This window comes from Coregonus lavaretus, assembly GCF_964263955.1.
Source record: "Coregonus lavaretus genome assembly, contig: HAP1_SCAFFOLD_56, whole genome shotgun sequence".
In the NCBI taxonomy this organism is placed as follows: domain Eukaryota; kingdom Metazoa; phylum Chordata; class Actinopteri; order Salmoniformes; family Salmonidae; genus Coregonus; species Coregonus lavaretus.
Window position 1 is genome coordinate 2842940 of NW_028164156.1, and position 26915 is coordinate 2869854.

At 44.1% G+C, this 26915-nt stretch overlaps 2 protein-coding genes across 2 annotated transcripts; one reads left to right on the forward strand and one right to left on the reverse strand.

The window, feature by feature from the left end:
* Positions 1-678: 678 nt before the first annotated feature.
* LOC311117377 (serine/threonine-protein phosphatase 6 regulatory ankyrin repeat subunit A-like) lies at positions 679-5758 on the forward strand (the record flags this gene model as incomplete). The annotated part of the gene is made up of 6 exons (XM_084192329.1): positions 679-685; positions 1760-1842; positions 1937-2019; positions 2306-2397; positions 2603-2824; positions 5751-5758. 6 exons carry the CDS (start codon positions 679-681, stop codon positions 5756-5758), a joined length of 495 nt encoding a protein of 164 aa, XP_084048455.1.
* A 19-nt stretch (positions 5759-5777) lies between these two features.
* On the reverse strand, positions 5778-25907 carry LOC311117378 (cilia- and flagella-associated protein 221-like; the record flags this gene model as incomplete). Its single annotated transcript, XM_084192330.1, has 8 exons — positions 5778-5790; positions 5968-6127; positions 6902-7005; positions 11124-11224; positions 11576-11671; positions 11782-11868; positions 12018-12118; positions 25829-25907. 8 exons carry the CDS (start codon positions 25905-25907, stop codon positions 5778-5780), a joined length of 741 nt encoding a protein of 246 aa, XP_084048456.1.
* Positions 25908-26915: the final 1008 nt, after the last annotated feature.

Genomic DNA, 26915 nt, shown 5'->3' on the forward strand with positions numbered 1-26915 from the left:
TTTAAACCAGAACCCTATGGGCTCAGGTCAAAAGTAGTGTACCATATAGGGAATAGGTTGCCATTTGGGACTCAGCCTGGTTATTACCAGTTTGTAATATGACCTTGTTGTCTTGTGTATCAGAACCCCTCTGATGCTGTCGGTGCTGAGCGGACACACAGACTGTTTGTACTCACTTCTCAACAAGGGAGCCAGCGTAGAAGCCAAAGACAAGTGGGGCAGAACATCGCTACACAGAGGGGTGAGGAGGAGAGCTGGCTGTATACGCTCACACACAGAAAGAGACGGGGAGGCTCAAATATACATATTATCTTCAGAAAAGTAGTTGTCAATGGGTGGTGTATTCATCCCTGTAGGGGGACCTGTCTCCAGACATCATTTGTAATAATTGATGATTCCTTATTATATCATTGATTATTAGTTATTAAAATCCATTCTTGTCTCCCCGCCCTTCCTCCCAGGCGGTGACGGGTCATGAGGAGTGTGTGGAGGCCCTGCTGCAGCACAGCGCCAGCTTCCTGGTTCGGGACTGTAAGGGGTGGACCCCTGTCCACCTGGCAGCGGCATCCGGACACATCGGGGTGCTGGGGGGGCTCCTACACGCCGCCCAGTCAGTGGAGACCCTCTCCGTCATCACAGACAACCAGGGCTACACGCCACTACACTGGGCCTGGTACAATGGTACGTACTGGACTAACAGAACACTAGATCTTTTCTGATTTTCTCTCTTCAGCACCGTAAACATGTCCCTGAATTAGGCAGGCCATACAACGGTACGTACTGACTAACTGGACTGTAGCTCTGTTCTCTCCTCCATGAAGTGTACACTCATTCACTCCCTCTTGTGGCTTGAAAAGCATTCGATTGGTGTGGACGGAGCCATGTGGGGGAATGAACAAGACTACAACAGAATTAGGGGTTATGACTCTCAGTGGAGGACCTTACACTGAAACAGGACTTTGTCAGGGATTGACATAGCATATGTTGTAGCTAAAACATCTTTTGTGACTTCACCATTGTCAGATGTGTAGCTTTCTCTGAGAGTATTGTTGTGGTCTGCAGCGACGTCATCTTTTTCCTGTATGAATCAATCTTCCACTAGGCCATGACACGTGTGTAGAGGTGCTGCTGGAACAGGAGGTTTTCCACAAGACCGAGGGCAACTCGTTCAGCCCCCTCCACTGTGCTGTGATCAATGACAACGAGGGGGCTGCAGAGATGCTGATTGACACTCTGGGGCCGGCCATTGTCATTGCCACTGACACCAAGAACCGGTAACTACAGCACATGACAAAGTCCTTTTCTTCTGGAGAATAATGTTGTCTTGGGAATAAAATGACCTCTGGGGTTGGATGAGGGATTGTAGATTACTTTTAATACATCTATTAGTGATTTTATATTTCTATGGTATAAACAGGGTTAATTGAACAAACTTGTTTATAACAGTCCTACATGATGTCGGTGAAATAAGTTTCCTCTCTCTCCAGGACCCCCCTGCATGCGGCGGCTTTCACGGACCACGTGGAGTGTCTTCAGCTGCTGCTAGGCCACAACGCCCAGGTCAACTTCCCCGATGCCTCCGGGAAGACCTCCCTCATGATGGCTGCTGAGAACGGACAAACCAACGCTGTCGGTACGCAGCCCCCTCTCCTCCGCTTTGCCTCGCCCAGCCGGCTTAAGTTCAACATGTCTGTTTTACATTTTAATAAGTCGCTTCATTTCCTAATTGAGTTTCTTTATGTTTCTCTGTCTGTGTCAGAGCTGTTGGTGAGCAGTGCCAAAGCAGAGCTCACCCTGCAGGATGCAGTCAAGAACACTGCTCTTCATCTGGCCTGCAGTAAGGTGAGCATCCCCACATGAAGATGACGTTCATCTGAACAGTTGGCTCTCTCTGGTTAAAATTTTGGTCTGACATGTTTGACTCTGGTTTTTAAAGGGGCATGAAACCAGTGCTTTGTTGATATTGGAGAAGATTACAGACAGGAACCTCATCAACTCGACTAACGCAGCCTTACAGACGTACGTATGGTTCAGCTGTATTAATTGGGCCAGAAGAATTGGTCCTCTGTAGCTCAGCTGGTAGAGCACGGCGCTTGTAACGCCAAGGTAGTGGGTTCGATCCCCGGGACCACCCATACACCAAAAAAATTATGCACGCATGACTGTAAGTCGCTTTGGATAAAAGTGTCTGCTAAATGGCATATTATTATTATAATTGGAAGAAGTGCACTATATAGTGAATAGTCTGGCATTTGGGAGGTATCTTCATTTGCTGCTGGCTAATCTAACGGTACTTTCTCATCAGGCCGTTACACGTTGCAGACAGAAATGGTCTGACAGTGGTGGTTCAGGAGCTACTAGTGAAGGGTGCTAACGTGCTAGCAGTCGATGAGAATGGTAAGATCCATAACGCTAACACCGTTTTCTTCTGTACTTCTCTTCTCAATGTGTCCACAAATGTTTCTCTCTAGTCCACTGCTTGGTTATTGTCTTAACTTTGTATCTCCTAGCCTGCTGTTATTTCATGTTTTTCACCAAAAGTGTTGTAGTAAACGGTGATGCTCCTGAAGTGACCCTCTGCTGTTCTGTTTGAACCCCTCAGGTTACACGCCTGCCTTGGCCTGCGCCCCCAACAAAGACGTGGCGGACTGCCTGGCGCTGATCCTGGCCACCATGATGCCCGTGTCCCCCTGCAACCCGGCGCCCAGCCTGTCCTTCAGTGCCATTAACCACTACACCACCAGTCCCTCCAAGAGTGTGACCTTCGACAGCCTGCCCGTGCTGCGCAGCGAGCACAGCTCCTACTGCAGCTTCAACAACATCGGCCACCGCGACCACGATGGAGGCTTCTACAAGGATGAGGAACTCAACGACTCAGACTCAGAGACGTACTGAGGGTGGTGGTGGTCGCTGCCCAGGAGTGGAGCCAAGGGCAGGCGGATGGACAGTGAAGTGGGGCAGAGGCCACAAACAAATCCACACATACACACCGTGTCTTAAATCACCACAGCCAGCTTTGGGAGGGCACGAGCCGAGACAGTCCGCACAGGAGCCTTAAGAGTCCCGCAGATGGAGAGAGAGAAATGGAGGGAGGGAGGGAGAGGGGGAGGCACAACAGGCTGGCTGGCCACACTCATCCTCTCGTACCACCAGGTGTCCTTCCAGCAGATACTGGACTTCAGAGGAACTGCTGCTGCTATACCCCACCTTTACCTTTACCCACAAAGGTCCTAAACGGTAGAAACTGTCCAGCCAACAGACAGACAGACACCTTATGACGGCAATAACCTGTAGTCCAAGGGGATAGTAGCACTTCACTGAGTGAAAAACATACATGGACCAAAAGATGTGGAAGAAGCCTTTTCAAAAACCTGTTTTGACAGTAGAAATGGGATTGAGCGTTTTGGGCTGAGAAAAAACATAAGGAGTGATGTTTCATTTAAGTTTTATGAGAGTGATGGTCATGTTTATCCGCACACTAAGACAGTCAGAACGCACCTAGCCTCTTGGCTGTAATCCATGTGGGAGGAGGGGAAATCATTTATTTTTTATGAACAAACATTTAAATAAAATCATTCATGTCTTAAGCTCCTGACCCTCTGTGGGAACCAAAAAATCGTAGTATTTGCTCTCATGAGTAATTTCAAAGAACTTCCATCCCCAATGGCACCCTATTCCCTTTATAGTACACTACTTAAGACCAGGGCCCATAGGGATCTGGTCAAAAGTAGTGTACTCTATAAAGAATAGGGTGCCATTTAGGACGTAAAGTTTTGCATTTGTATGACAGGACTATTTACATTTGTGTTATTAAACCTACCTGTCCTTTGCCCTCTAGAAAATATTTTAGAATATATATATATATATATAAAAGTCACTGGTTGTGTGTTGAGGGGGAATTACAGTGAGTTAAGAAGTCTGATTGCAAGTTATCAAATTAAACTTTATTTTTTGGACCCAGGGCCTCAATTCCCTCTTTGTGTGGGGACAGCGCATCTGACGAGCAGCAACAGCCCATCAAGCGACAGAGGATGCTGGGAGCAGGAGAACAACAGAGGTTGGCTATAGAGGTAAGTTGTGATGTAATTGTCAGTGTTTCCCCCTAGAACTTTTTTCAGGCCTGGTAGTATGTAGCCAAAACCCTGAACAATCAGCACCTTGGTAATCATATACTTGAGTTGGACATAGGCATGTGTCAGTCAGGATCACTTGCATCAAAATAGCTTAATTGCAAATTAAAGCTGATGATGTATATTTTACAGGTATGTGATACCATCCTGAGTCATGCCAAAGAGAGGTTCTCCTTCACCCAGCGCAACACTATTGCACGGAGAGTTGTTCCCACAACACAGTGTGAAGTTCCCCGATACAGCGCTTGAAACAACCGTGGAGGCGTACCCCATGTTGAACAAGGCCAAGCTCAAAACCAAACTGTCCCTCATCTATGAGAACAGTGAGTTCAAGGCTTGTAGTGGTGCAGTGCCCCTGTACCAGTTCTTCATGGAGAACAACCTTCAGAGCACTTTCACAGAGACTGCCAGCCTCCTCAAGATCCTCATCACCACACCCATGACAACTGCTGAGTCAGAAAGGTGCTTCTCTACACTGAAAAGGATCAAGACCTTCCTGAGAAACAGCATGACACAGGATCGCCTGAACGCTCTGGCCATGCTCTCCATGGAGAAGAAACTTGTCAGGGACATTCCTGACTTTAATCAAAGGGTCATTGAGAGGTTTGCCACTCAGAAGGACAGACGGGCAAAATTCCTGTACAAATAAGATGACAGACACACACACACAGAGCAGCTCTGGCCGCATGTTTCTTTGTATATAGTTGACCTTAGCATAAAAAATCCAGTTATATATGGTACTCTAGAAAGTCTTAATAGTGTCTTTGCTAATATTACTGTATATATGTTGTTTTGTATCAATTAATTGTTGCAGTTCTGGAGCACATTAACAATTAGTCACATTTAGTATGATCATAAAATACTGTATGCTATTCTTCCAGTCAAAGGTTTGAGTTCATCCACTTGATATCCATTTCTATATTATACATCCTTTTATACAGTGTAAGATTTCCTATAAACTTTATAATATAATAATAATTTCATGTTATTGTCCACTTTCCACTCTGTTCTGACAGCATGCCTGTTGCGTTGCCTGTTTACTACCAATGGTGAAAAGTTCACTTTAAATGCAAATGAAAGGCTTGGGTTTGTGTAATATGTTTTTGTGTAAGAATGCCTCAACTTTTTAATATTGGCATTAAATAATTACTGAATGTTTCACTGAGCACTGCTGTCCTGCAGTTTGTGTTAAAATATATCGCGATGGTTACAGGAAAAAAAAAGTATGGCACAGCCCCACCGAGAATATTTTTCACCAGCCGCCACTGCATATATGTGCATTTTTTGAAAAATTTAGATACACAGAATGCATCATTATAAAACATTTAGGAAAAAAAATGTATTCAAGTATCTATCAACCGTAAAAATCCTAATGTGGTATATACACACTTAAAAACAGATAAATATTTGATTATAAGAAAATGGAACAGTATGCACTTGTATGGTTCTTCACTGCAAGGGTTCATTTTTATCTCTCTAAATATTTGTACAATTTCCATTTTCAAAGTTTGCAGATGGAGAGTTTCAATACAGTACATGTGCAGCACTTGGTCTCTCTCTCAGCAGTTGCTCTATGAAATGTGCGTAACCACTTAACAATCACGTTTCCATTCTTATCAGTAAAATAAATATATTTGGCTCAGTGCATTAATTGATGGAACTCACAATGACACCAAATAACAAGCAATAACGTGATACAAACCAAGAAAACAGGAACTTTGCTGACCATATATATATACCAGTCTTGTCATTGTAACTATGACCTGGTAAAAGTGACATAATTCAATATAATGTTTGATGAATTAACCTGTAACATTTCAAAATGGATCTGAGATACCTGAGAGGCAGGTGGGGCGAGGAGGACCCGCTGAGGGTGCAGACGTAGGGTTTGGAATTGAACTGGGAGATGACCACTTGTAGAGTGACCTGGGACGTGTCATACTGGAACGGCCTGAATGGGACGGTCACCTCCACCTTCCCATTGGCTGGAATCACTCCTAGAATCACACACAAACAAAGGATTATACCGGTCTTGAATGTAACGCATTTGTTAAAGGAAAACAATACGTAGGCCTACCTAAACTCAACACTTCAATACCCTCAAACCATGGGAAACATAGAGAGATACTTTTTCAGACATCTCTACCCAGTCTGAGTACTAGGCTATTTGCGTAACCCCGGAAATCCATCATCACGCATTGCCTGGAAAGCGTCACCATCCATGCCAGAGACAAAACAACACAGCTCCCCCCTGTGCTAGATGCACTGAGTCCCTGACTGCTTTGTGTCAAGGTGGCAGTTGCAGACTATGAGCATCTTTCCACAGTAATTCAGACACAAGACATGATGGTGATGTTGAGGAATCACAGGTCAGGGCTAGGTAATCAGCTAATAATATTACGTGAGTTTATACAGGTGAGTCTGAGTCTCTGGGAGCCAGCAAAAAATGTTTTATGTGGTTCAAAGTTTTAACTAATCACCTCAAGGAACTAACACAAAAACATATCTGGAACCTTATTGTGAACCAGAAATTATCCTACCATCAAATATAAAAAAATTAATTGATACATATCTGGCAAATAGACTCACAGGCTTAATACATTAATCAAATAATATATACCTACTGTAGATAGAATAATACAGGGGTTTTCCTCACTGTCTGTCTGAGTGAGCAGGTAGGATGTTGTTGCTATCTTGTTAAGGACTGTGTGATTACTACTTTATTCAGTGGCCTAATGTAAAGTGCTACCAAGTCTGCTGATTGGAGTTACCTGACAGGGGCTGGACCGAGAAGGCCTTGTGTGGCTGGATGATGTACACCTGGAACTCAAAGTCAATGGGACAGCTGCAGCTCAGAGGGATCACATGGCTGACACTGGAAGGTCAAAGACAGGTCAAAGGTCAAAGATAACAAGCATATACACCACCAGTCAAAGTTTGGACACACCTACTCATTCAAGGGTTTTTCTTTATTTTTTTACATTGTAGAATAATAGTGAAGACATCAAAACTATGAAATAACACATATGGAAACATGTAGTAACCAAAGAAGTGTTAAACAAATCAAAATATATTTTATATTTGAGATTCTTCAAATAGCCATCGTTTGCCTTGATGACAGCTTTGCACACTCTTGGCATTCTTTCAACCAGCTTCATGAGGTAGTCACCTGGAATGCATTTCAATTAACAGGTGTGCCTCGTTAAAAGTTAATTTGTGGAATTTATTTCCTTCTTAATGAGTTTGAGCCAATCAGTTGTGTTGTGACAAGGTAGGGGGAGTATACAGAAGATAGCCCTATTTGATAAAAGACCAAGTCCATATTATGGCAAGAACAGCTCAAATAAGCAAAGAGAAACGACAGTCCATCATTACTTTAAGACATGAAGGTCAGTCAATACGGAACATTTCAAGAACGTTGAAACTGGTTCTCATGAGGACCACCACAGGAATAGAAGACCCAGAGTTACCTCTGCTGTAGAGGATAAGTTCATTAGAGTTACCAGCCTCAGAAATTGCAACCCAAATAAATGATTCACAGAGTTCAAGTAACAGACACATCTAAACGTCAACTGTTCAGAGGAGACTGTGTGAATCAGGCCTTCATGGTCGAATTGCTGCAAAGAAACCACTACTAAAGGACACCAATAATAATAAGAGACCAGGCTTGGGCCTAGAAACACGAGCAATGGACATTAGACCGGTGGAAATCTGTCCTTTGATCTGGAGTCCAAATTGGATATTTTTGGTTCAAACCGCCGTGTCTTTGTGATACGCGGTGTTGGTGAACGGATGATCTCCGCATGTGTAGTTCCCACCGTAAAGCATGGAGGAGGAGGTGTTATGGTGCTTTGCTGGTGACACTGTCTGTGATTTATTTAGAATTCAAGGCACACTTAACCAGCATGGCTACCACAGCATTCTGCAGCAATACGCCATCCCATCTGGTTTGGGCTTAGTGGGACTATCATTTGTTTTTCAACAGGACAATGACCCAACCCACCTCCAGGCTGTGTAAGGGCTATTTTACCAAGAAGGAGAGTGATGGAGTGCTGCATCAGATGACCTGGCCTCCACAATCCCCCGACCTCAACCCAATTGAGATGGTTTGGGATGAGTCGGACGGCAGAGTGAAGGAAAAGCAGCCAACAAGTGCTCAGCATATGTGGGAACTCTTTCAAGACTGTTGGAAAAGCATTCCAGGTGAAGCTGGTTGAGAGAATGCCAAGAGTGTATAAAGCTGTCATCAAGGCAAAGGGTGGCTATTTTAAGAATCTTAAATATAAAATATATTTTGATTTGTTTATCACTTTTTTGGTTACTACATGATTCCATATGTGTTATTTCATAGTTTTGATGTCTTCACTATTATTCTACAATGTAATTTTTTTTTACAAATAAAGAAAAACCCTTGAATGGGTAGGTGTGTCCACACTTTTGACTGGTACTGTATACCACACAGCCCCAGAGAGAAAGGACAACAGCCTACATGTTCATTGAGACCTACAATAAAATGTAAAGCTAAATCAAATTCAGCCAGCCACTCAGTTCAAAAGACAATCATTTTTATCAAGAGATAAAAATTCCCTCCTATAAAAAATTGTGGAAAGTGGATTGTGTCACAATCTGTAAAATGTAAATAATTATTATATTGTATCTCTATGGCCTTACATATGTTTATATTTGGATTTTTTAAAAAGTATTCTCTTTCCAAGTGTATTGTTTTGACTGAAGATTGTTGAACATGCAAGACAAATACTACTGACCCTAGCATATACCCCAGCATACAGCTTACTTAGAGAACTCCAATTAGCTATCTACTGTGCAAATGGACTCTAATATATTGACTGCTCACCGCATCGTTAGTGTCAACAGAGATGATTAAAAACCAATGTTTATGATGCGTTACATGACCACAGTGGCGGCTCCTGAAAAAATTCTCAGGAGGGGCAATTTTTCTGATGATTTAGGTGACCTACACACATTTTTAAAAAGATATGTCCAGCAACAACATGAAGATAGGGGCAGCATATAAGTCAATACCAGAAGCATTTATTGACTGATCTGGGGAGATGGATTCCAGTTTCTGTGACAGATTATAAATAATCTCTGATGCCTTTGTTATATTAGCTTTTGGTTGAATGTACTGTCGTAGTAAATATATAATGTTATAGCTTGGTCTGACTAAAATCTTGTGCATGACCCATTTTGTGTTGGGCGTTTGTTTTCAATCAATGCTGTTCCTATCCTATAACAATGGACAAAAGAGTCCTATCTTGTCAGCCTTGTCAGCAGGTGGCCAAGGACAACACCCACGCCATAGGTCTCTCAGTTCTTCCAACTCACGAGTTCTTGCTCTGAGGACACACACACACACACACACACACACACACATCATCACTGATAACACACACACACACACACATCATCACTGTTAAACACACACACACACACACACACACACACACAAATCCCCTCTCTTTAGGCTGAACATTTGAAGACAGAGAACCCGACTCAGAGCCAATGCAACAGTGGAGGGGACCTCGCCCAACTCATCAGGACCAATCAGAAGATCAGAACTACTAGATTCAACCTACATCATTTATTGTATAAAATGTCTGCACACAATGTTTTCGGGGCTCTCTTCTCCCTAAGAGTTTGACGAACGAGTCCGTGCACGCGATTCCAGATATCTTTCCCTCTGAATAAACTGCCTTTATTATACCATATCCACCCTGTCCAAAGTCTCTACTTGGTCTCAGTTCTCCAGTAAACTTGTGATTATCAACAGTACACAACGGTAACAAACAATTGGGGGAACTCACGGGGCAGATAGTAAGGTCGCAGTGACACAGAAAGCAGTTCAATGTCGGGGTACAGAGTCGCTCTCTTACCAGGATCGCGGTCCGCTCTGACCAGGGTGAAGCCGGCCGGCTCCACTTCTCTGTCCGGGACTCTGTCATCCAGCCAAGTCTCCCAGCTGTATTGGATTCCGCTGCCAGCAGCGTTTTCATTATTTAGTCCGTTCGTAGCGGGTATGTACACGATCAACAAGATCAGTCCAAAATCCATGGTTGGCAGAATGTTTGTAAACTAAGTCTACAAATTAAAAACATAAAATAACGCCACACTGCAGGTCGCAACAGAGACGCTGCTAGCCGCCATTTTCTTAGTTACGTTCATGGTTACGTCACGTATGACGAAAGCGCGTAAGTGCAAGCCCACAGACACCCATAGAGAATGTATTGAAAGCTTTGAAATGTGAAAAAAATAGATTTTACATGACAGGCTATGAGAGACTTCTGGGCGATTTTCAACCTGACTGAAATCGCCCCAAAAACGGGCGGGGCCATTTGAATCAGGACTTTAGCCTGATTTGACATTTAGTGGCAGTCAGATCAGATTAGAACACTGATAACTACTGTTGCCGTGATATAATTGATTAGAAAAAAAATCCCTTCCTTTTCCCGTTTGGCAGTGCGTCGCCCATATCGCCCTATTGAACAGGCCGTCCCTGCATGACCATAATAACACACTGAGTTTATTCCTCAAACAAGCCTTTGTTGCCACTCATCATGTTTATCTGGCAGGCTAATTCAGAAACTGGTGCACTTAGCAACTACTTAGCAGACTAGGCTGTAGCTGTAGCCTATCCCTTACGGAAAGAACATATGAATTTCACATGTGAAGTGTTCCAAAAACACATGTTTTCATGTGATCATATGTGATCTTATGTGAAGTTAATGTGATAACTTGCGACAACATTTAAAGTAACATGTGATAAAATTAAACTACACGTGTGGAAACGTGATCATATGTGAAGTGTTCCAAAAACACATGATTTCACATGTGAAATGATGTGTTTTTTCTGTAAGGGATTTGAGTGGCCATGCAACTCATGTACAATCCTCTTATGAAGGTTCATTGGTGGGTTTAAAGACTATTCAAAGGGCAAAGATGCACAGTGAGACACGATTGTCCACTTCACCTCACCTTTGGCCCAGTGGGACAGCTGGTATGGTGATGTGTGTTGGGATGTGCAAGTCATCGATGATGGGGTAGGCATGGACTGGTACCTGTAAATTCTCTTCCCCCTGGAGAGAGATTGAGAGAGAATAACAATGCTCCCTGATGCATTCATTTCCTGGAGTTCTAAACAGGAGGGAACCTCCTAGCAGTAAGTAGACTGGTTCCAGATCAGTTTGCCATGGAGTGACAATGACCTTAGAAGTTTGCAAGACAGCACAAACAGATCTGGGACCAGGCTTACCATGCAGCAACTATGGAGAGAAACGTTGACAACAAACAACATGTGATGCATAAACACAGCAAATCACTCTTTTGATGGACAGTTGAATAGATTAGAAGTAGAAGTTGAAGAGATCACTGTCAGGCATGACGGCATGCGAACTTGATTAGAAATTAACATAGCACTGGATTCCAACCTTGCAATGAACCCGAATACAGTCGTAGAAGTAGCGCCATTCTTTAGGACAGAAGTGTACTTTCACTGTGTAGGACAGTCCGGGGACAAGACGATGCTGCATAGAATATCAAAATGGAGGAATTAACCATCAACACTGACACGCATACGAATCAAAGATCATAGACGGAATGCATAACATGACATCAAATAGTAATAAACAAACACCTTTTTTAAATATTTCGTTTGGAAGTGCTTTGTTTGGGTGGGGATAATGTGAATGTTGATCACTTCAGATGATATGTTGATAAGTTTCTGAGGAAGATTAAAACAAAGATGAATTACATGACGCCTTGTATAAGAATGTACTGGTACATGAAGTGCATATATCGGCAAAATCCATCTAAAGTCAGTGCTTTGTCTTTTGTTCTCTTGGACCAGTCAACACTCTTTGCTTCACTCACCAAGGTCCTCTGATAATCCTTCCCCAGTTTAAACCCACTGAAGTGAAGTGCTGAGGGTTCTGCATGGATTGCACTGTTGCTCTGGAGTTTGGTATAGGTTTCTGGAAAGTATAATATAAATGAGATGTCTTCACCATCTGCTTAGTCCCGTGTGGCTCAATTGGTAGAGCATGATGCTTGCAATGCCAGGGTTGTGGGTTTGATTCCCATGGGGGACCAGTACGGGGAAAAGTATGAAATTGTATGCACTCACTACTGTAAGTCGCTCTTGATAAGAGCATTTGCTAAATGAAGTAAATATTAAAACCCAAAACAAGTGGAAAATATTATCAAACGCCTGAGGAACCACACACTGCATAATGTAGGCTACGGTAACTCAGATAGCATCATGAGCATGCATATTATAGTTCTAGCCCTAGCGCTCTACTACAATAAACATATTATTCTTGACTGAATATAGCCTGTTAAATATATGACTGAGAGGTATCAAATTGTTTAAGTGTAAGGGTCCTACGGGTCTCTAGTAGGTGATGAGGGACATTAGAGGGACTTATTTTTGTGTCCTCCACCAGTTGGCACAGGGGAAGAGGGGTCTTCTTCTTTTGACTGTCTGTGAATGTCTCTGATGCAGAGTGTGCCACTTCCATCACTTCTCCATTAAAAACAGGGCTGAAGAAGATAGCAAACAATATCACAATTCATATCACATCAGATATGTAACGTTAAACGCTTGCATTTCAAAGATGCAATGTTGTCCATATGATAATGAAAAGAACCAAATGACACAAAGCTAGCAAGCCAACTTTGTGCATGTGCAGCTACTGTGGTTGACACAGGAAAGTAAGCAAACTAGCTAGGGACGGGTTAGCAAGAAAGAGTGGAAGCTAGCAGCTAGCAGACAGAAACAGCTAACGTCGTTAGCTAGCTTGTTATCAAACTTCATCAAACAGTTGTTTTAGTTTCGATTTGGTAACGTTAGCTCATAAACAACACACGTTTTTATTCGTTGCATGATGTGGGTGCTTTTCAAGGTTGAAAACTGAACGTACCTGTTGTTTCACTGATAGAACATCCACCAAACACTCTCGTCACCATAGTGATTCTTCCGGGATATTTTTTCAAGGGTTAGTATTAGCAAAGAGTTTCTAAACCCAGAGGCGCAACATCTGGGAACGCTTGTGAAACAGGCCAAGCAGACAAGACCGGGGTTTGGGGTTTATGAAGTCAATGAGAGAAGTAAAAATATATTCATTTGTTGTACATTTTCTCGAAATCTAAAGGCACAACCTGGAGTCGAGACATCGTCTTAAGTAGTTGAACATGGTATTACTACAACCTCGTGAAAGTGACACACTGACACGTTTTCATTTTTGTCAAAAACTACTTTATATCAAAAGAGTGCCTTTGACATGACGGTCTGCACATGTGCAGTACAGGGTGAGAAGACCATTAGACCCAATGACGTATTTCTGCGCATGAGTCAAGCGAGCCAACGTTGCCATGACTTCGCCTACATGCGTTATCGGGGATTTATATTGGAGAAGCAGTTTCTGCCTATCTTCATACTGTACTGTCTTTGGTACTAGTCTATTATAAAACTGGTCAGGTGTAATAACTGCTCAAACAAAACACATGCAGTTGGTTTGGACAAAGCCAGTGGATGCTGTTTGATGACTTGCTGGTTTGAATTGGACGATTATTTAAGACTTTTAGTACCGAAAGTCCGTTTGCAGTTTATTCAAGTCTATAATTAGGTTACAGTTTGCTGGTATATTTATTTATTTATTTATTTCACCTTTATTTAACCAGGTATGCCAGTTGAGAACAGGTTCTCATTTACAACTGCGACCTGGCCAAGATAAAGCAAAGTAGTGCAATAAAAACAACACAGAGTTACATATGGGGTAAAAAAAAACATAAAGTCAGAAATACAACAGAAAATATATATACAGTGTGTGCAAATGTAGCAAGTTATGGAGGTAAGGCAATAAATAGGCCATAGTGCAAAATAATTACAATAGTATTAACACTGGAATGCTAGATGTGCAAGAGATTATGTGCAAATAGAGATACTGGGGTGCAAAAGAGCAAAATAAATAACAATATAGGGATGAGGTAGTTGGGTGGGCTAATTTCAGATGGGCTGTGTACAGGTGCAGTGATCGGTAAGGTGCTCTGACAACTGATGCTTAAAGTTATTGAGGGAGATAAGAGTCTCCAGCTTCAGAGATTTTTGCAATTCGTTCCAGTCATTGGCAGCAGAGAACTGGAAGGAATGGCGGCCAAAGGAGGTGTTGGCTTTGGGAATGACCAGTGAGATATACCTGCTGGAGCGCAGACTACGGGTGGGTGCTGCTATGGTGACCAATGAGCTAAGATAAGGCGGGGATTTGCCTAGCAGTGATTTATAGATGGCCTGGAGCCAGTGGGTTTGACGACAGACATGTAGTGAGGACCAGCCAACAAGAGCGTACAGGTCACAGTGGTGGGTAGTGTATGGGGCTTTGGAGACAAAACGGATGGCACTGTGATAGACTACATCCAATTTGCTGAGTAGAGTGTTGGAGGCTATTTTGTAAATGACATCGCCAAAGTCAAGGATCGGTAGGATAGTCAGTTTTACGAGGGCATGTTTGGCAGCATGAGTGAAGGAGGCTTTGTTGCGAAATAGGAAGCCGATTCTAGATTTAACTTTGGATTGGAGATTCTTTATGTGAGTCTGGAAGTTGAGTTTACAGTCTAACCAGACACCTAGATATTTGTAGTTGTCCACATACTCTAGGTCAGACCCGTCGAGAGTGGTGATTCTAGTCGGGTGGGCGGGTGCTAGCAGCGTTCGATTGAAAAGCATGCATTTAGTTTTACTAGTGTTTAAGAGCAGTTGAAGGCTACTGAAGGATTGTTGTATGGCATTGAAGCTCGTTTGGAGGTTTGTTAACACAGTGTCCAATGAAGGGCCAGATGTATACAAAATGGTGTCGTCTGCGTAGAGGTGGATCTGAGAGTCACCAGCAGCAAGAGCGACATCATTGATATACACGGAGAAAAGTGTCGGCCCAAGAATTGAACCCTGTGGCACCCCCATTGAGACTGCCATAGGTCCAGACAACAGGCCCTCCGATTTGACACACTGAACTCTATCTGAGAAGTAGTTGGTGAACCAGGCGAGGCAGTCATTTGAGAAACCAAGGCTATTTAGTCTGCCAATAAGAATGCGGTGGTTGACAGAGTCGAAAGCCTTGGCCAGGTCGATGAAGACGGCTGCACAGTACTGTCTATTATCAATCGCGGTTATAATATCGTTTAGGACCTTGAGCGTGGCTGAAGTGCACCCGTGACCAGCTCGGAAACCGGATTGCATAGCGGAGAAGGTACGGTGGTATTCGAAATGGTCGGTGATCTGTTTGTTAACTTGGCTTTCAAATACTTTCGAAAGGCAGGGCAGGATGGATATAGGTATGTAGCAGTTTGGATCTAGAGTGTCACCCCCTTTGAAGAGGGGGATGACCGCGGCAGCTTTCCAATCTCTGGGGATCTCAGACGTTATGAAAGAGAGGTTGAACAGACTAGTAATAGGGGTTGCGACAATTTCGGCGGCTAGTTTTAGAAAGAAAGGGTCCAGATTGTCTAGCCCAGCTGATTTGTAGGGGTCCAGATTTTGCAGCGCTTTCAAAACATCAGCTGTCTGAATTTGTGTGAAGGAGAAGCGGGGGGGGCATGGGCAAGTTGCAGCAGAGGGTGCAGAGTTGGTGGCCGGGTTAGTGGTAGCCAGATGGAAAGCATGGCCAGCTGTAGCAAAATGCTTGTTGAAATTCTCGATTATTGTAGATTTATCGGTGGTGATAGTGTTTCCTAGCCTCAGTGCAGTGGGCAGCTGGGAGGAAGTGCTCTTATTCTCCATGGACTTTACAGTGTCCCAAAACTTTTTGGAGTTAGTGCTACAGGAAGCAAATTTCTGTTTGAAAAAGTTAGCCTTTGCTTTCCTTACTGCTTGTGTATATTGGTTCCTAACTTCCCTGAAAAGTTGCATATCGCGGGGGCTATTTGATGCTAATGCTGTACGCCACAGGATGTTTTTGTGCTGGTCAAGGGCAGTCAAGTCTGAGGAGAACCAGGGGCTATATCGGTTCTTAGTTCTGTATTTTTTGAATGGGGCATGTTTATTTAAGATTGAGAGGAAATAACTTTTAAGGAACAACCAGGCATCCTCTACTGACGGAATGAGATCTATATCCATCCAGGATACCTGGGCCAGGTCAATTAGGAAGGCCTCCTCGCTAAAGTGTTTTAGGGAGCGTTTGACAGTGATGAGGGGTGGTCGTTTGACCGCGGACCCGTTACGGACGCAGGCAATAAGGCAGTGATCGCTGAGATCCTGGTTGAAGACAGCTGAGGTGTATTTAGAGGGTGTGTTAGTCAGGATGATATCTATGACTTTTGCGATTACAGAAGTCATCAAATGATAGCGCCTGGGGAGTAGGAGTGATACTGAGGGCTGCAGGGCCTGGGTTAGCCTCTACATCACCAGAGGAACAGAGGAGGACTAGAACAAGGATACGGCTAAAGGCTTTAAGAACTGGTCTTCTAGTGCGTTGGGTACATAGAATAAAGGGGGCAGATTTCCGGGTGTTATAGAAAAGATTCAGGGCATTATGTACAGACAAGGATATGGAAGGATATGAGTAAAGTGGAGGTAAACCTAAGCGTTGGGTAACAATGAAAGAGATAGTATCTCTAGAGGCATCAATTGAGTCGGTCTCTGAGTGTATGGGGGGAGGGACAAAATAGCTATCTAAGGCAGGTTTAGCTAGGCTGGGGGGTCTACAGTGATATAGTACAATTAGAAATAACCGAAACAACAATAAACTAACCATGTTTGGGCTGAGGCTAAACATAAACAGGATGTAGTACCGTAAAAAGGAACAGTCCAGCAGATATCAGCTGTATAGCTGAGTTATCATAAGGTCCGGTGGTGAAGCACTAGTGAGTAAGAGGGTTAGCAGGGGCTAGTAAGGGCTAGCAGATGGATGGAATCTTCGTGGTTAACGTCGTAACCACATCAGACGATTTCGTCGGCAGACCAGTCGTGTAGGATCGGCGGGGCTTCGTGTCAACACTAGGTGGTCCCGTCCGGTTGACAGAGAGGTAGATAGCCGGGAGATGGGCCTAGCTCAGGATGATTAGCCAGACCACAGCGTCCGTTTTGTTGTAGCCAGCTGGTAGCAATGAATCCGGAGTTAAAGGTCCAGTGATTCAGTGATTCCGGCGGAAAAACTGATATGTTCTGGGTCGATAACGCGCTGTGCAGACTGGCCGAATATCCGGTGATCAATGTCCAGTGATTAAAATTAATCCCGCGGGGAAAAAAATCCAAGGTTCTGGGTGAAACACCGCTGGCTGTGGCTAATAGCAAGTAGCTAGTTCAGTAGCTAGTTCAGTTTAGTGAGTAAGAGGCCACGGATAGCGTGTGCTAGCGGGCCAGGGGCTAGCAGATGGATGGAATCTTCGTGGTTAACGTCGTAACCACATCAGACGATTTCGTCGGCAGACCAGTCGTGTAGGATCGGCGGGGCTCCGTGTCAACACTAGGTGGTCCCGTCCGGTTGACAAAGAGGTAGATAGCCGGGAGATGGGCCTAGCTCAGGATGATTAGCCAGACCACAGCGTCCGTTTTGTTGTAGCCAGCTGGTAGCGATGAATCCGGAGTTAAAGGTCCAGTGATTCAGTGATTCCGGCGGAAAAACTGATATGTTCTGGGTCGATAACGCGCTGTGCAGACTGGCCGAATATCAGGTGATCAATGTCCAGTGATTAAAATTAATCCCGCTGAAAAAATCCAATGTTCTGAGTGAAACACCGCTAGCTGTGGCTAATAGCAAGTAGCTAGTTATCTGAAACTGGCTAGCTAGTTTCAACTGGAGATTCTAGATTCTAGACAAAGGTAAGTCAACAATAGAATCCATTCCACATTGAGAGAGGCGGGTTGCAGGAAAGTATATTTTGTAGAAGGATGAAAAGTCTGATAGGGAAACATGTACGAAAAATACAAAAAAACAGGGTATTTACAGGCTATTTACAGACACACGACAGAAACAGGACTGCACTACTTCGCCATCTTGGATAGTATATGATGCTTGTGACTGACAAAATGCACATTGGAATTATTGGAATCCTACTGGGCATGTACTTGAAGGTAAGAATGAACGCGCGTGTTTGAAACAGCTGGGCATGTTTGGCAAAGGTACATACATATACACTGAGTGTACGAAACATTAGGAACACCTTCATAATACTGAGTTTGTACCCCCTTTTGCCCTTAGAACAGCCTCAATTCGTCGGGGCATGGACTACAAGGTGTCGAAAGCGTTCCACAGGGATGCTGGCCCATATTGACTCCAATGCTTCCCACAGTTGTGTCAAGTTAGCAGGATGTTTGGTGGACCATTCTTGATACACACTGGAAACTGTTGAGCGTGGAAAAACCCAGCAGTGTTGCAGTTCTTGACACACTCAAACTTGTGCACCTGGCACCTACTACTACCATACCCCGTTCAAAGGCACTTACATTTTTTGTCTTGCCCATTCACATTTAAATTGACGCATACACAATCCATGTCTCAAGGCTTCAAAATCCATATTTAACCTGTCTCCTCCTCTTCATCTATACTGATTTTAAGTGGATTAAACAGGTGACATCAATAACGGATCATAGCTTTCACCTGGATTCACCTGGTCAGTCTACTATGTCATGGAAAAATAATCTAGGTTGAAGGTTATGCCTTTAGATTTTGAGAAACTTTGCAACTAAGGAATACTTTTTTAATGTTTTGTACACTCAGTGCCTTCAGAAATTATTCACACCCCTTGACCTTTTCCAAATGTTGTTGTTACAAAGAGGGTTAAAAATTGGTCAACTATCTACACAAAATACTTTCATGTCAAAGTGGGGGGGAAATGCTAACACATATTAGGAAGGTGTTCCTAATGTTTGGTATACTCAGTGTATATTAGAATCACCTTTGGCAGAGACTTTTCTACAGAGACTACAGCTGTGAGTCTTTTCTGGGTAAGTCTCTCTAAGAGCTTTCCACAGCAGGATTGTGCAACATTTGCCCATTATTCATTTCAAAATTCTTCAAGCTCTGTCAAATTGGTTGTTGATCATTGCAAGACAACCATTTTCAGATCTTGCCATAGATTTTAAAGCTGATTTAAATCAAAACTGTAACTCGGCAACTCAGGAACACTCCAGTGTAGATGTGGTCTTATGTTTTGTCCTGCTGAAAGGTGAATTAATCTCCCAGTGTCTGGTGGAAAGCAGACTGAAGCAGGTTTTTTTCTAGGATTTTGCCTGTGCCCATTCCAACGATTACAAGCATACCCATAACATGATGCAGCCACCACTATGCTTGAAAATATGGAGAGTGCTACTCAGTAATGTGTTGTATTGAATTTCCCCCAAACATAACACTGTGTATTCAGGACAAAAAGTACATTGTTTTGTGAATGTTTTTGCAGTATTACTTTAGTGCCTTGTTGCAAACAGGATGCATGTTTTGGAATATTTTTGTTCTGTACAGGCTTCCTTATTTTCCCTGTCAATTAAGTTAGTATTGTGGAGTAACTACAATGTTGATCCATCCTTAGTTTTCTCTTATCACAGCCATTAAACGCTTAACTGTTTTAAAGTCATCGTTGGCCTCATGGCGAAATCCCTGAGTGGTTTCCTTCCTCTCCAGCAACTGAGTTAGGAAGGACACCGCTATCGTTTTAGTCACTAGGTGTATTGATACACCATCCAAAGTGTAGTTAATAACTTCACCATGCTCAAATGGATATTCAATGTCTGCTTTAATTTTTTTTTTACCCATCTACCAATAGGTGCCCTTCTTTGTGAGGCATTGGAAAACCTCTGTGGTCTTTGTGGTTGAATATGTGTGTAAAGTTGACTGCTCGACTGAGGGACCTTACAGATAATTGTATGTGTGGGGTACAGAGATGAGGTAGTCATAAAAAAAAACTATTATGTGACTTGTTAACATATGTTTACTCCTGAACTTATTTAGGCTTGCAATAACAAAGGGGTTGAATACTTATTGACTAAAGACATTTAAGCTTTTCATTTTTTATTTATTTGTAAACATTTCAAAAAACATAATTCCACTTAATTCCAGTGACAAAAAACTCAATTGAATCCATTTTAAATTCAGTCTGTTACAACAAAATGTGGAAAGAGTCAAGGGGTGTGAATACCTTCTGAAGGCACTGTAGGCTATGGGGAGATGACACATGCACACATTATTTTTCTTTTTAACTATGAAAGGTTCAAGCAGACTGTGAGCCGTACATCATTCTTATTCGAGAGGAGGAGAGGTGCCTTCATGAGTTGCGGCTGCATAATGTGTCCAAAACTCCCCAACCAGGTGAGATGAGACTGTTTCTATATTTTCACCTTAGAAATTCATACCCAGCATGGTTTGTCATGTATTCCTAAGCTAAACAAATATAGGTTAACATGTTCCTTCTCTATTCCATAATAGTCAATGTTCTTAGACATTTTCTGTTCGTTTTTTAAAGTTTTCTCTGAATGGCATTATATGATATACATACAACATAAGAGGAAAATCATTTCCAGTCCCACAGGTATCAAAATCTGAAACTGCACATCAGCACATCACTGGGAACCAGGCCAGTTTGACAGTGGACTAGGTTTCCCTCTAGTGGCAGTATAGAGTAGGTTACAGCTCAACATACTGTATTATTGTTGTAGTTAGTTACCCCCTTTGAGTTCAACATTACTGTCATGTTGGTGAGAGCAGTTCATCAGGTTATCAGAGCTGTTTGTCTTGCTCCTCTTGTTATTACTCTACTTGTTATTACTGTACTATGGGCGGCAGGTAGCCGAAGAGCATTTGGCCAGTAACCGAAAGGTCGCTGGTTCGAATCCCCGAGCCGACTAGGTGAAAAATCTGTCAATGTGCCCTTGAGCAAGGCATTTAACCTCAATTGCTCCTGTAAGTCACTCTGGATAAGAGCATCTGCTAAATGACTAAAATGTAAATTATTCACAACGATCAAACAAGGACTGTCATTGTACTGTTTGCCATATAATGCATGACAATAAACCACCAAACACATGTATACCCCCCCCCCCCCTGTTACGATGTGTGTGTTAGACCCCCACCCCACCCCTGGCTGTTATGTGTTAGACCCCCACCCCACCCCTGGCTGTTATGATGTGTGTTAGACCCCCACCCCACCCCTGGCTGTTATGATGTGTGTTAGACCCCCACCCCACCCCTGGCTGTTATGTGTTAGACCCCCACCCCACCCCTGGCTGTTATGTGTTAGACCCCCACCTCACCCCTGGCTGTTATGATGTGTGTTAGACCCCCACCCCACCCCTGGCTGTTATGTGTTAGACCCCCACCCCACCCCTGGCTGTTATGATGTGTGTTAGACCCCCACCCCACCCCTGGCTGTTATGATGTGTATTAGACCCCCACCCCACCCCTGGCTGTTATGTGTTAGACCCCCACCCCACCCCTGGCTGTTATGATGTGTGTATTAGACCCCCACCCCACCCCTGGCTGTTATGATGTGTATTAGACCCCCACCCCACCCCTGGCTGTTATGTGTTAGACCCCCACCCCACCCCTGGCTGTTACGATGTGTGTGTTAGACCCCCACCCCACCCCTGGCTGTTATGATGTGTATTAGACCCCCACCCCACCCCTGGCTGTTATGTGTTAGACCCCCACCCCACCCCTGGCTGTTATGTGTTAGACCCCCACCCCACCCCTGGCTGTTATGTATGTGTATTAGACCCCCACCCCACCCCTGGCTGTTATGTATGTGTATTAGACCCCCACCCCACCCCTGGCTGTTATGTATGTGTATTAGACCCCCACCCCTGGCTGTTATGTATGTGTATTAGACCCCCACCCCTGGCTGTTATGATGTGTGTATTAGACCCCCACCCCACCCCTGGCTGTTATGTATGTGTATTAGACCCCCACCCCACCCCTGGCTGTTATGTATGTGTATTAGACCCCCACCCCACCCCTGGCTGTTATGTATGTGTATTAGACCCCCACCCCACCCCTGGCTGTTATGTATGTGTATTAGACCCCCACCCCACCCCTGGCTGTTACGATGTGTGTGTTAGACCCCCACCCCACCCCTGGCTGTTATGTGTTAGACCCCCACCCCACCCCTGGCTGTTATGTATGTGTGTTATACCCCCACCCCACCCCTGGCTGTTACGATGTGTGTGTTAGACCCCCACCCCACCCCTGGCTGTTATGATATGTGTTAGACCCCCACCCCACCCCTGGCTGTTATGTGTTAGACCCCCACCCCACCCCTGGCTGTTATGTGTTAGACCCCCACCCCACCCCTGGCTGTTATGTGTTAGACCCCCACCCCACCCCTGGCTGTTACGATGTGTGTGTTAGACCCCCACCCCACCCCTGGCTGTTATGTGTTAGACCCCCACCCCACCCCTGGCTGTTACGATGTGTGTGTTAGACCCCCACCCCACCCCTGGCTGTTATGTGTTAGACCCCCACCCCACCCCTGGCTGTTATGTATTAGACCCCCACCCCACCCCACCCCTGGCTGTTATGTGTTAGACCCCCACCCCACACCTGGCTGTTATGTGTTAGACCCCCACCCCACCCCTGGCTGTTATGTATGTGTGTTATACCCCCACCCCACCCCTGGCTGTTATGTGTTAGACCCCCACCCCACCCCTGGCTGTTATGTGTTAGACCCCCACCCCACCCCTGGCTGTTATGATGTGTGTATTAGACCCCCACCCCACCCCTGGCTGTTATGTGTTAGACCCCCACCCCACCCCTGGCTGTTACGATGTGTGTGTTAGACCCCCACCCCACCCCTGGCTGTTATGTGTTAGACCCCCACCCCACCCCTGGCTGTTACGATGTGTGTGTTAGACCCCCACCCCACCCCTGGCTGTTATGTGTTAGACCCCCACCCCACCCCTGGCTGTTATGTATTAGACCCCCACCCCACCCCACCCCTGGCTGTTATGTGTTAGACCCCCACCCCACCCCTGGCTGTTATGATGTGTGTATTAGACCCCCACCCCACCCCTGGCTGTTATGATGTGTGTTAGACCCCCACCCCACCCCTGGCTGTTATGATGTGTATTAGACCCCCACCCCACCCCTGGCTGTTATGATGTGTGTTAGACCCCCACCCCACCCCTGGCTGTTATGATGTGTGTTAGACCCCCACCCCACCCCTGGCTGTTATGTGTTAGACCCCCACCCCACCCCTGGCTGTTATGTATGTGTTAGTTAATGATCCACCACTAAGATCATTTGTTTCCATTCAAGACAAAAATGTTTGTCTTTCTACCATAAACTGTTGATTGATGCTCATATAGGCGATAGACTAAAAGAACAGAGGAGTGGTAAAGAGTTCATAAAAGGTCTGCTTGTGGAAACAGCGGCATCATGAAGTGATTTATGACAACCTTACATAACACAAATGAAGCCTACAAAAACTACTGCCTGCATTAAAATACCAGAGAGATTGAACCTGCGTACTATGTAGGTCTGTGTGTCTTAGAAAATATTTGGTCTGTTCCACCGTTGCTCTGCATGGTCAAGTTTTTTTACTCTGATGCCGACTATTTTGATGGCCATAATTCATTTATTTGAACAGAACAGTAAGTAAGTTTTGATGAGACTGTATGATTTTCCAGGTAAAGTGTACGGGAACTGCACAGACACGGGCTGGACGGACCCATTCCCTCCTTACGAGCATGCATGTTTCAACGAAACCTTACACTTACTTGGAGAGGTGGGTACATGTGTAATCTTAGTACAGTGGGGAAAAAAAGTATTTAGTCAGCCACCAATTGTGCAAGTTCTCCCACTTAAAAAGATGAGAGAGGCCTGTAATTTTCATCATAGGTACACGTCAACTATGACAGACATATTGAGGAAAAAAAATCCAGAAAATCACATTGTAGGATTTTTAATGAATTTATTTGCAAATTATGGTGGAAAATAAGTATTTGGTCACCTACAAACAAGCAAGATTTCTGGCTCTCACAGACCTGTAACTTCTTGTTTAAGAGGCTCCTCTGTCCTCCACTCGTTACCTGTATTAATGGCACCTGTTTGAACTTGTTATCAGTATAAAAGACACCTGTCCACAACCTCAAACAGTCACACTCCAAACTCCACTATGGCCAAGACCAAAGAGCTGTCAAAGGACACCAGAAACAAAATTGTAGACCTGCACCAGGCTGGGAAGACTGAATCTGCAATAGGTAAGCAGCTTGGTTTGAAGAAATCAACTGTGGGAGCAATTATTAGGAAATGGAAGACATACAAGACCACTGAAAATCTCCCTCGATCTGGGGCTCCACGCAAGATCTCACCCTGTGGGGTCAAAATGATCACAAGAACGGTGAGCAAAAATCCCAGAACAACACGGGGGGACCTAGTGAATGACCTGCAGAGAGCTGGGACCAAAGTAACAAAGCCTACCATCAGTAACACACTATGCCGCCAGGGACTCAAATCCTGCAGTGCAAGACGTGTCCCCCTGCTTAAGCCAGTACATGTCCAGGCCCGTCTGAAGTTTGCTAGAGTGCATTTGGATGATCCAGAAGAGGATTGGGAGAATGTCATGTTGTCAAATGAAACCAAAATATAACTTTTTGGTAAAAACTCAACTTGTCGTGTTTGGAGGACAAAGAATGCTGAGTTGCATCCAAAGAACACCATACCTACTGTGAAGCATGGGGGTGGAAACATCATGCTTTGGGGCTGTTTTTCTGCAAAGGGACCAGGACGACTGATCCGTGTAAAGGAAAGAATGAATGGGGCCATGTATCGTGAGATTTTGAGTGAAAACCTCCTTCCATCAGCAAGGGCATTGAAGATGAAACGTGGCTGGGTCTTTCAGCATGACAATGACCCCAAACACACCGCCCGGGCAACGAAGGAGTGGCTTCGTAAGAAGCATTTCAAGGTCCTGGAGTGGCCTAGCCAGTCTCCAGATCTCAACCCCATAGAAAATCTTTGGAGGGAGTTGAAAGTCTGTGTTGCCCAGCAACAGCCCCAAAACATCACTGCTCTAGAGGAGATCTGCATGGAGGAATGGGCCAAAATACCAGCAACGGTGTGTGAAAACCTTGTGAAGACTTACAGAAAACGTTTGACCTGTGTCATTGCCAACAAAGGGTATATAACAAAGTATTGAGAAACTTTTGTTATTGACCAAATACTTATTTTCCACCATAATTTGCAAATAAATTCATTAAAAATCCTACAATGTGATTTTCTGGAATTTTTTTTCTCATTTTGTCTGTCATAGTTGACGTGTACCTATGATGAAAATTACAGGCCTCTCTCATCTTTTTAAGTGGGAGAACTTGCACAATTGGTGGCTGACTAAATACTTTTTTCCCCCACTGTATATGCTACATCAATGGTTTTGTCTTTGATTCAGGACAAATACATAAAAATAAGGGAAAGCCATAGATGCTGATGTGCCAGTAGATCACACATAGTTCCTGCAACATCTGTCTGACATTGAACTGTGTCCAAGGTTACTAGCCTGGCTCCACAGCTACACCACCGAAAGAGGGTAGAGGGTGATGGCAACTGGCACATTTAGCCCTTGGTCAGAGGTCACCTCTGGTGTGCCACAAGGTGGCGTGGTTTCACCATATCTGTTTCTCCTTTACATGTCCACCCGAAAAGTTGTCTTCAGTGACACTCTGGACACTGGGTATGCAGACGATGTAGGGCTGTCCCGAGCCATACCATAAACCAGCATCCAAGAGGACACTTCCATGGGCTTGGAGATACAGCAGCTGGAAGAGTGGGCCACATCCAACAACATGGTACTAAATGGGAATAAGTCTGTGGAAATTCAGATATGTTTTTATAAAGACCATTCACAACCTGCACCACTAATCCTAGGAGGACAGAAAGTACTAGTGGTAACAACAACCAAGTGTCTTGGTTTTCATCAAGACTCTAACCTCAGTAGTGACACGTGGAGTAGTCAGTGAGAAAGGCCTCAAAACGCCTTTTTGACATTTCTTGCCAGTAATGTCCTACTGAAGATCTGGTCACAGTCTATACTATACTGGCCAGGCCTTGTCTGGAATACGGTGGAGTGCTGTTAGTTGGAGGGCCTTGAGGATAATCTCCAGAGGTGGAGCAGTCCAACCACAGCTCCCGTCACTGCAGAGCAGGTGAGAACAGGCTGCAGTGCACCTGGTGAAGGACATGCACACTCTTGACCATCCACTGAATGACCTGCTCCCTCCAAGAAGAGGTAACTGCACCACCAGGCTCCTGAGAAACAGCCACAAACTGTCCTGTCTAACTGCCCGTACAAACCGCCTGCGAAACGCCACTCTACCCACTGCTATCAGACTGCATAATAACTCCCAAAATCTTTTTTTAAAATCACATTTTAATATTTCAATTTCCATCAAGCGTTCTGTATTCTACTTATGTCACGTATTGTGTTATGTATTTTAAAACGAGTGTTTTGTAGTTATTAGTCATGTAAATTCTGCATTTATTCCGTTTTATCGGTGAGCTAGAATAAATCAACTCAAACTCAAAGGAGGTTGCAACTCAATATTAGGAAGGTGTTCCTAATGTTTTGTGGACTCAGTGTACATCAGATAAAGATGGTGTGATGATCAGTTTTCAGCATTAATTTGGGTGGATTATTTTATATTACTAAACAACTTTTGTTTAATGATAAACAGGCTATGAATTGACTACTTGTGTTTTATGAAATTGTCTTTTAATACTAGATTAATTATTTTAGTAATTGATGATGAATGTATTTGAATAACTGTATTGAAGTTAATTGATCTGGCGGCAGGTA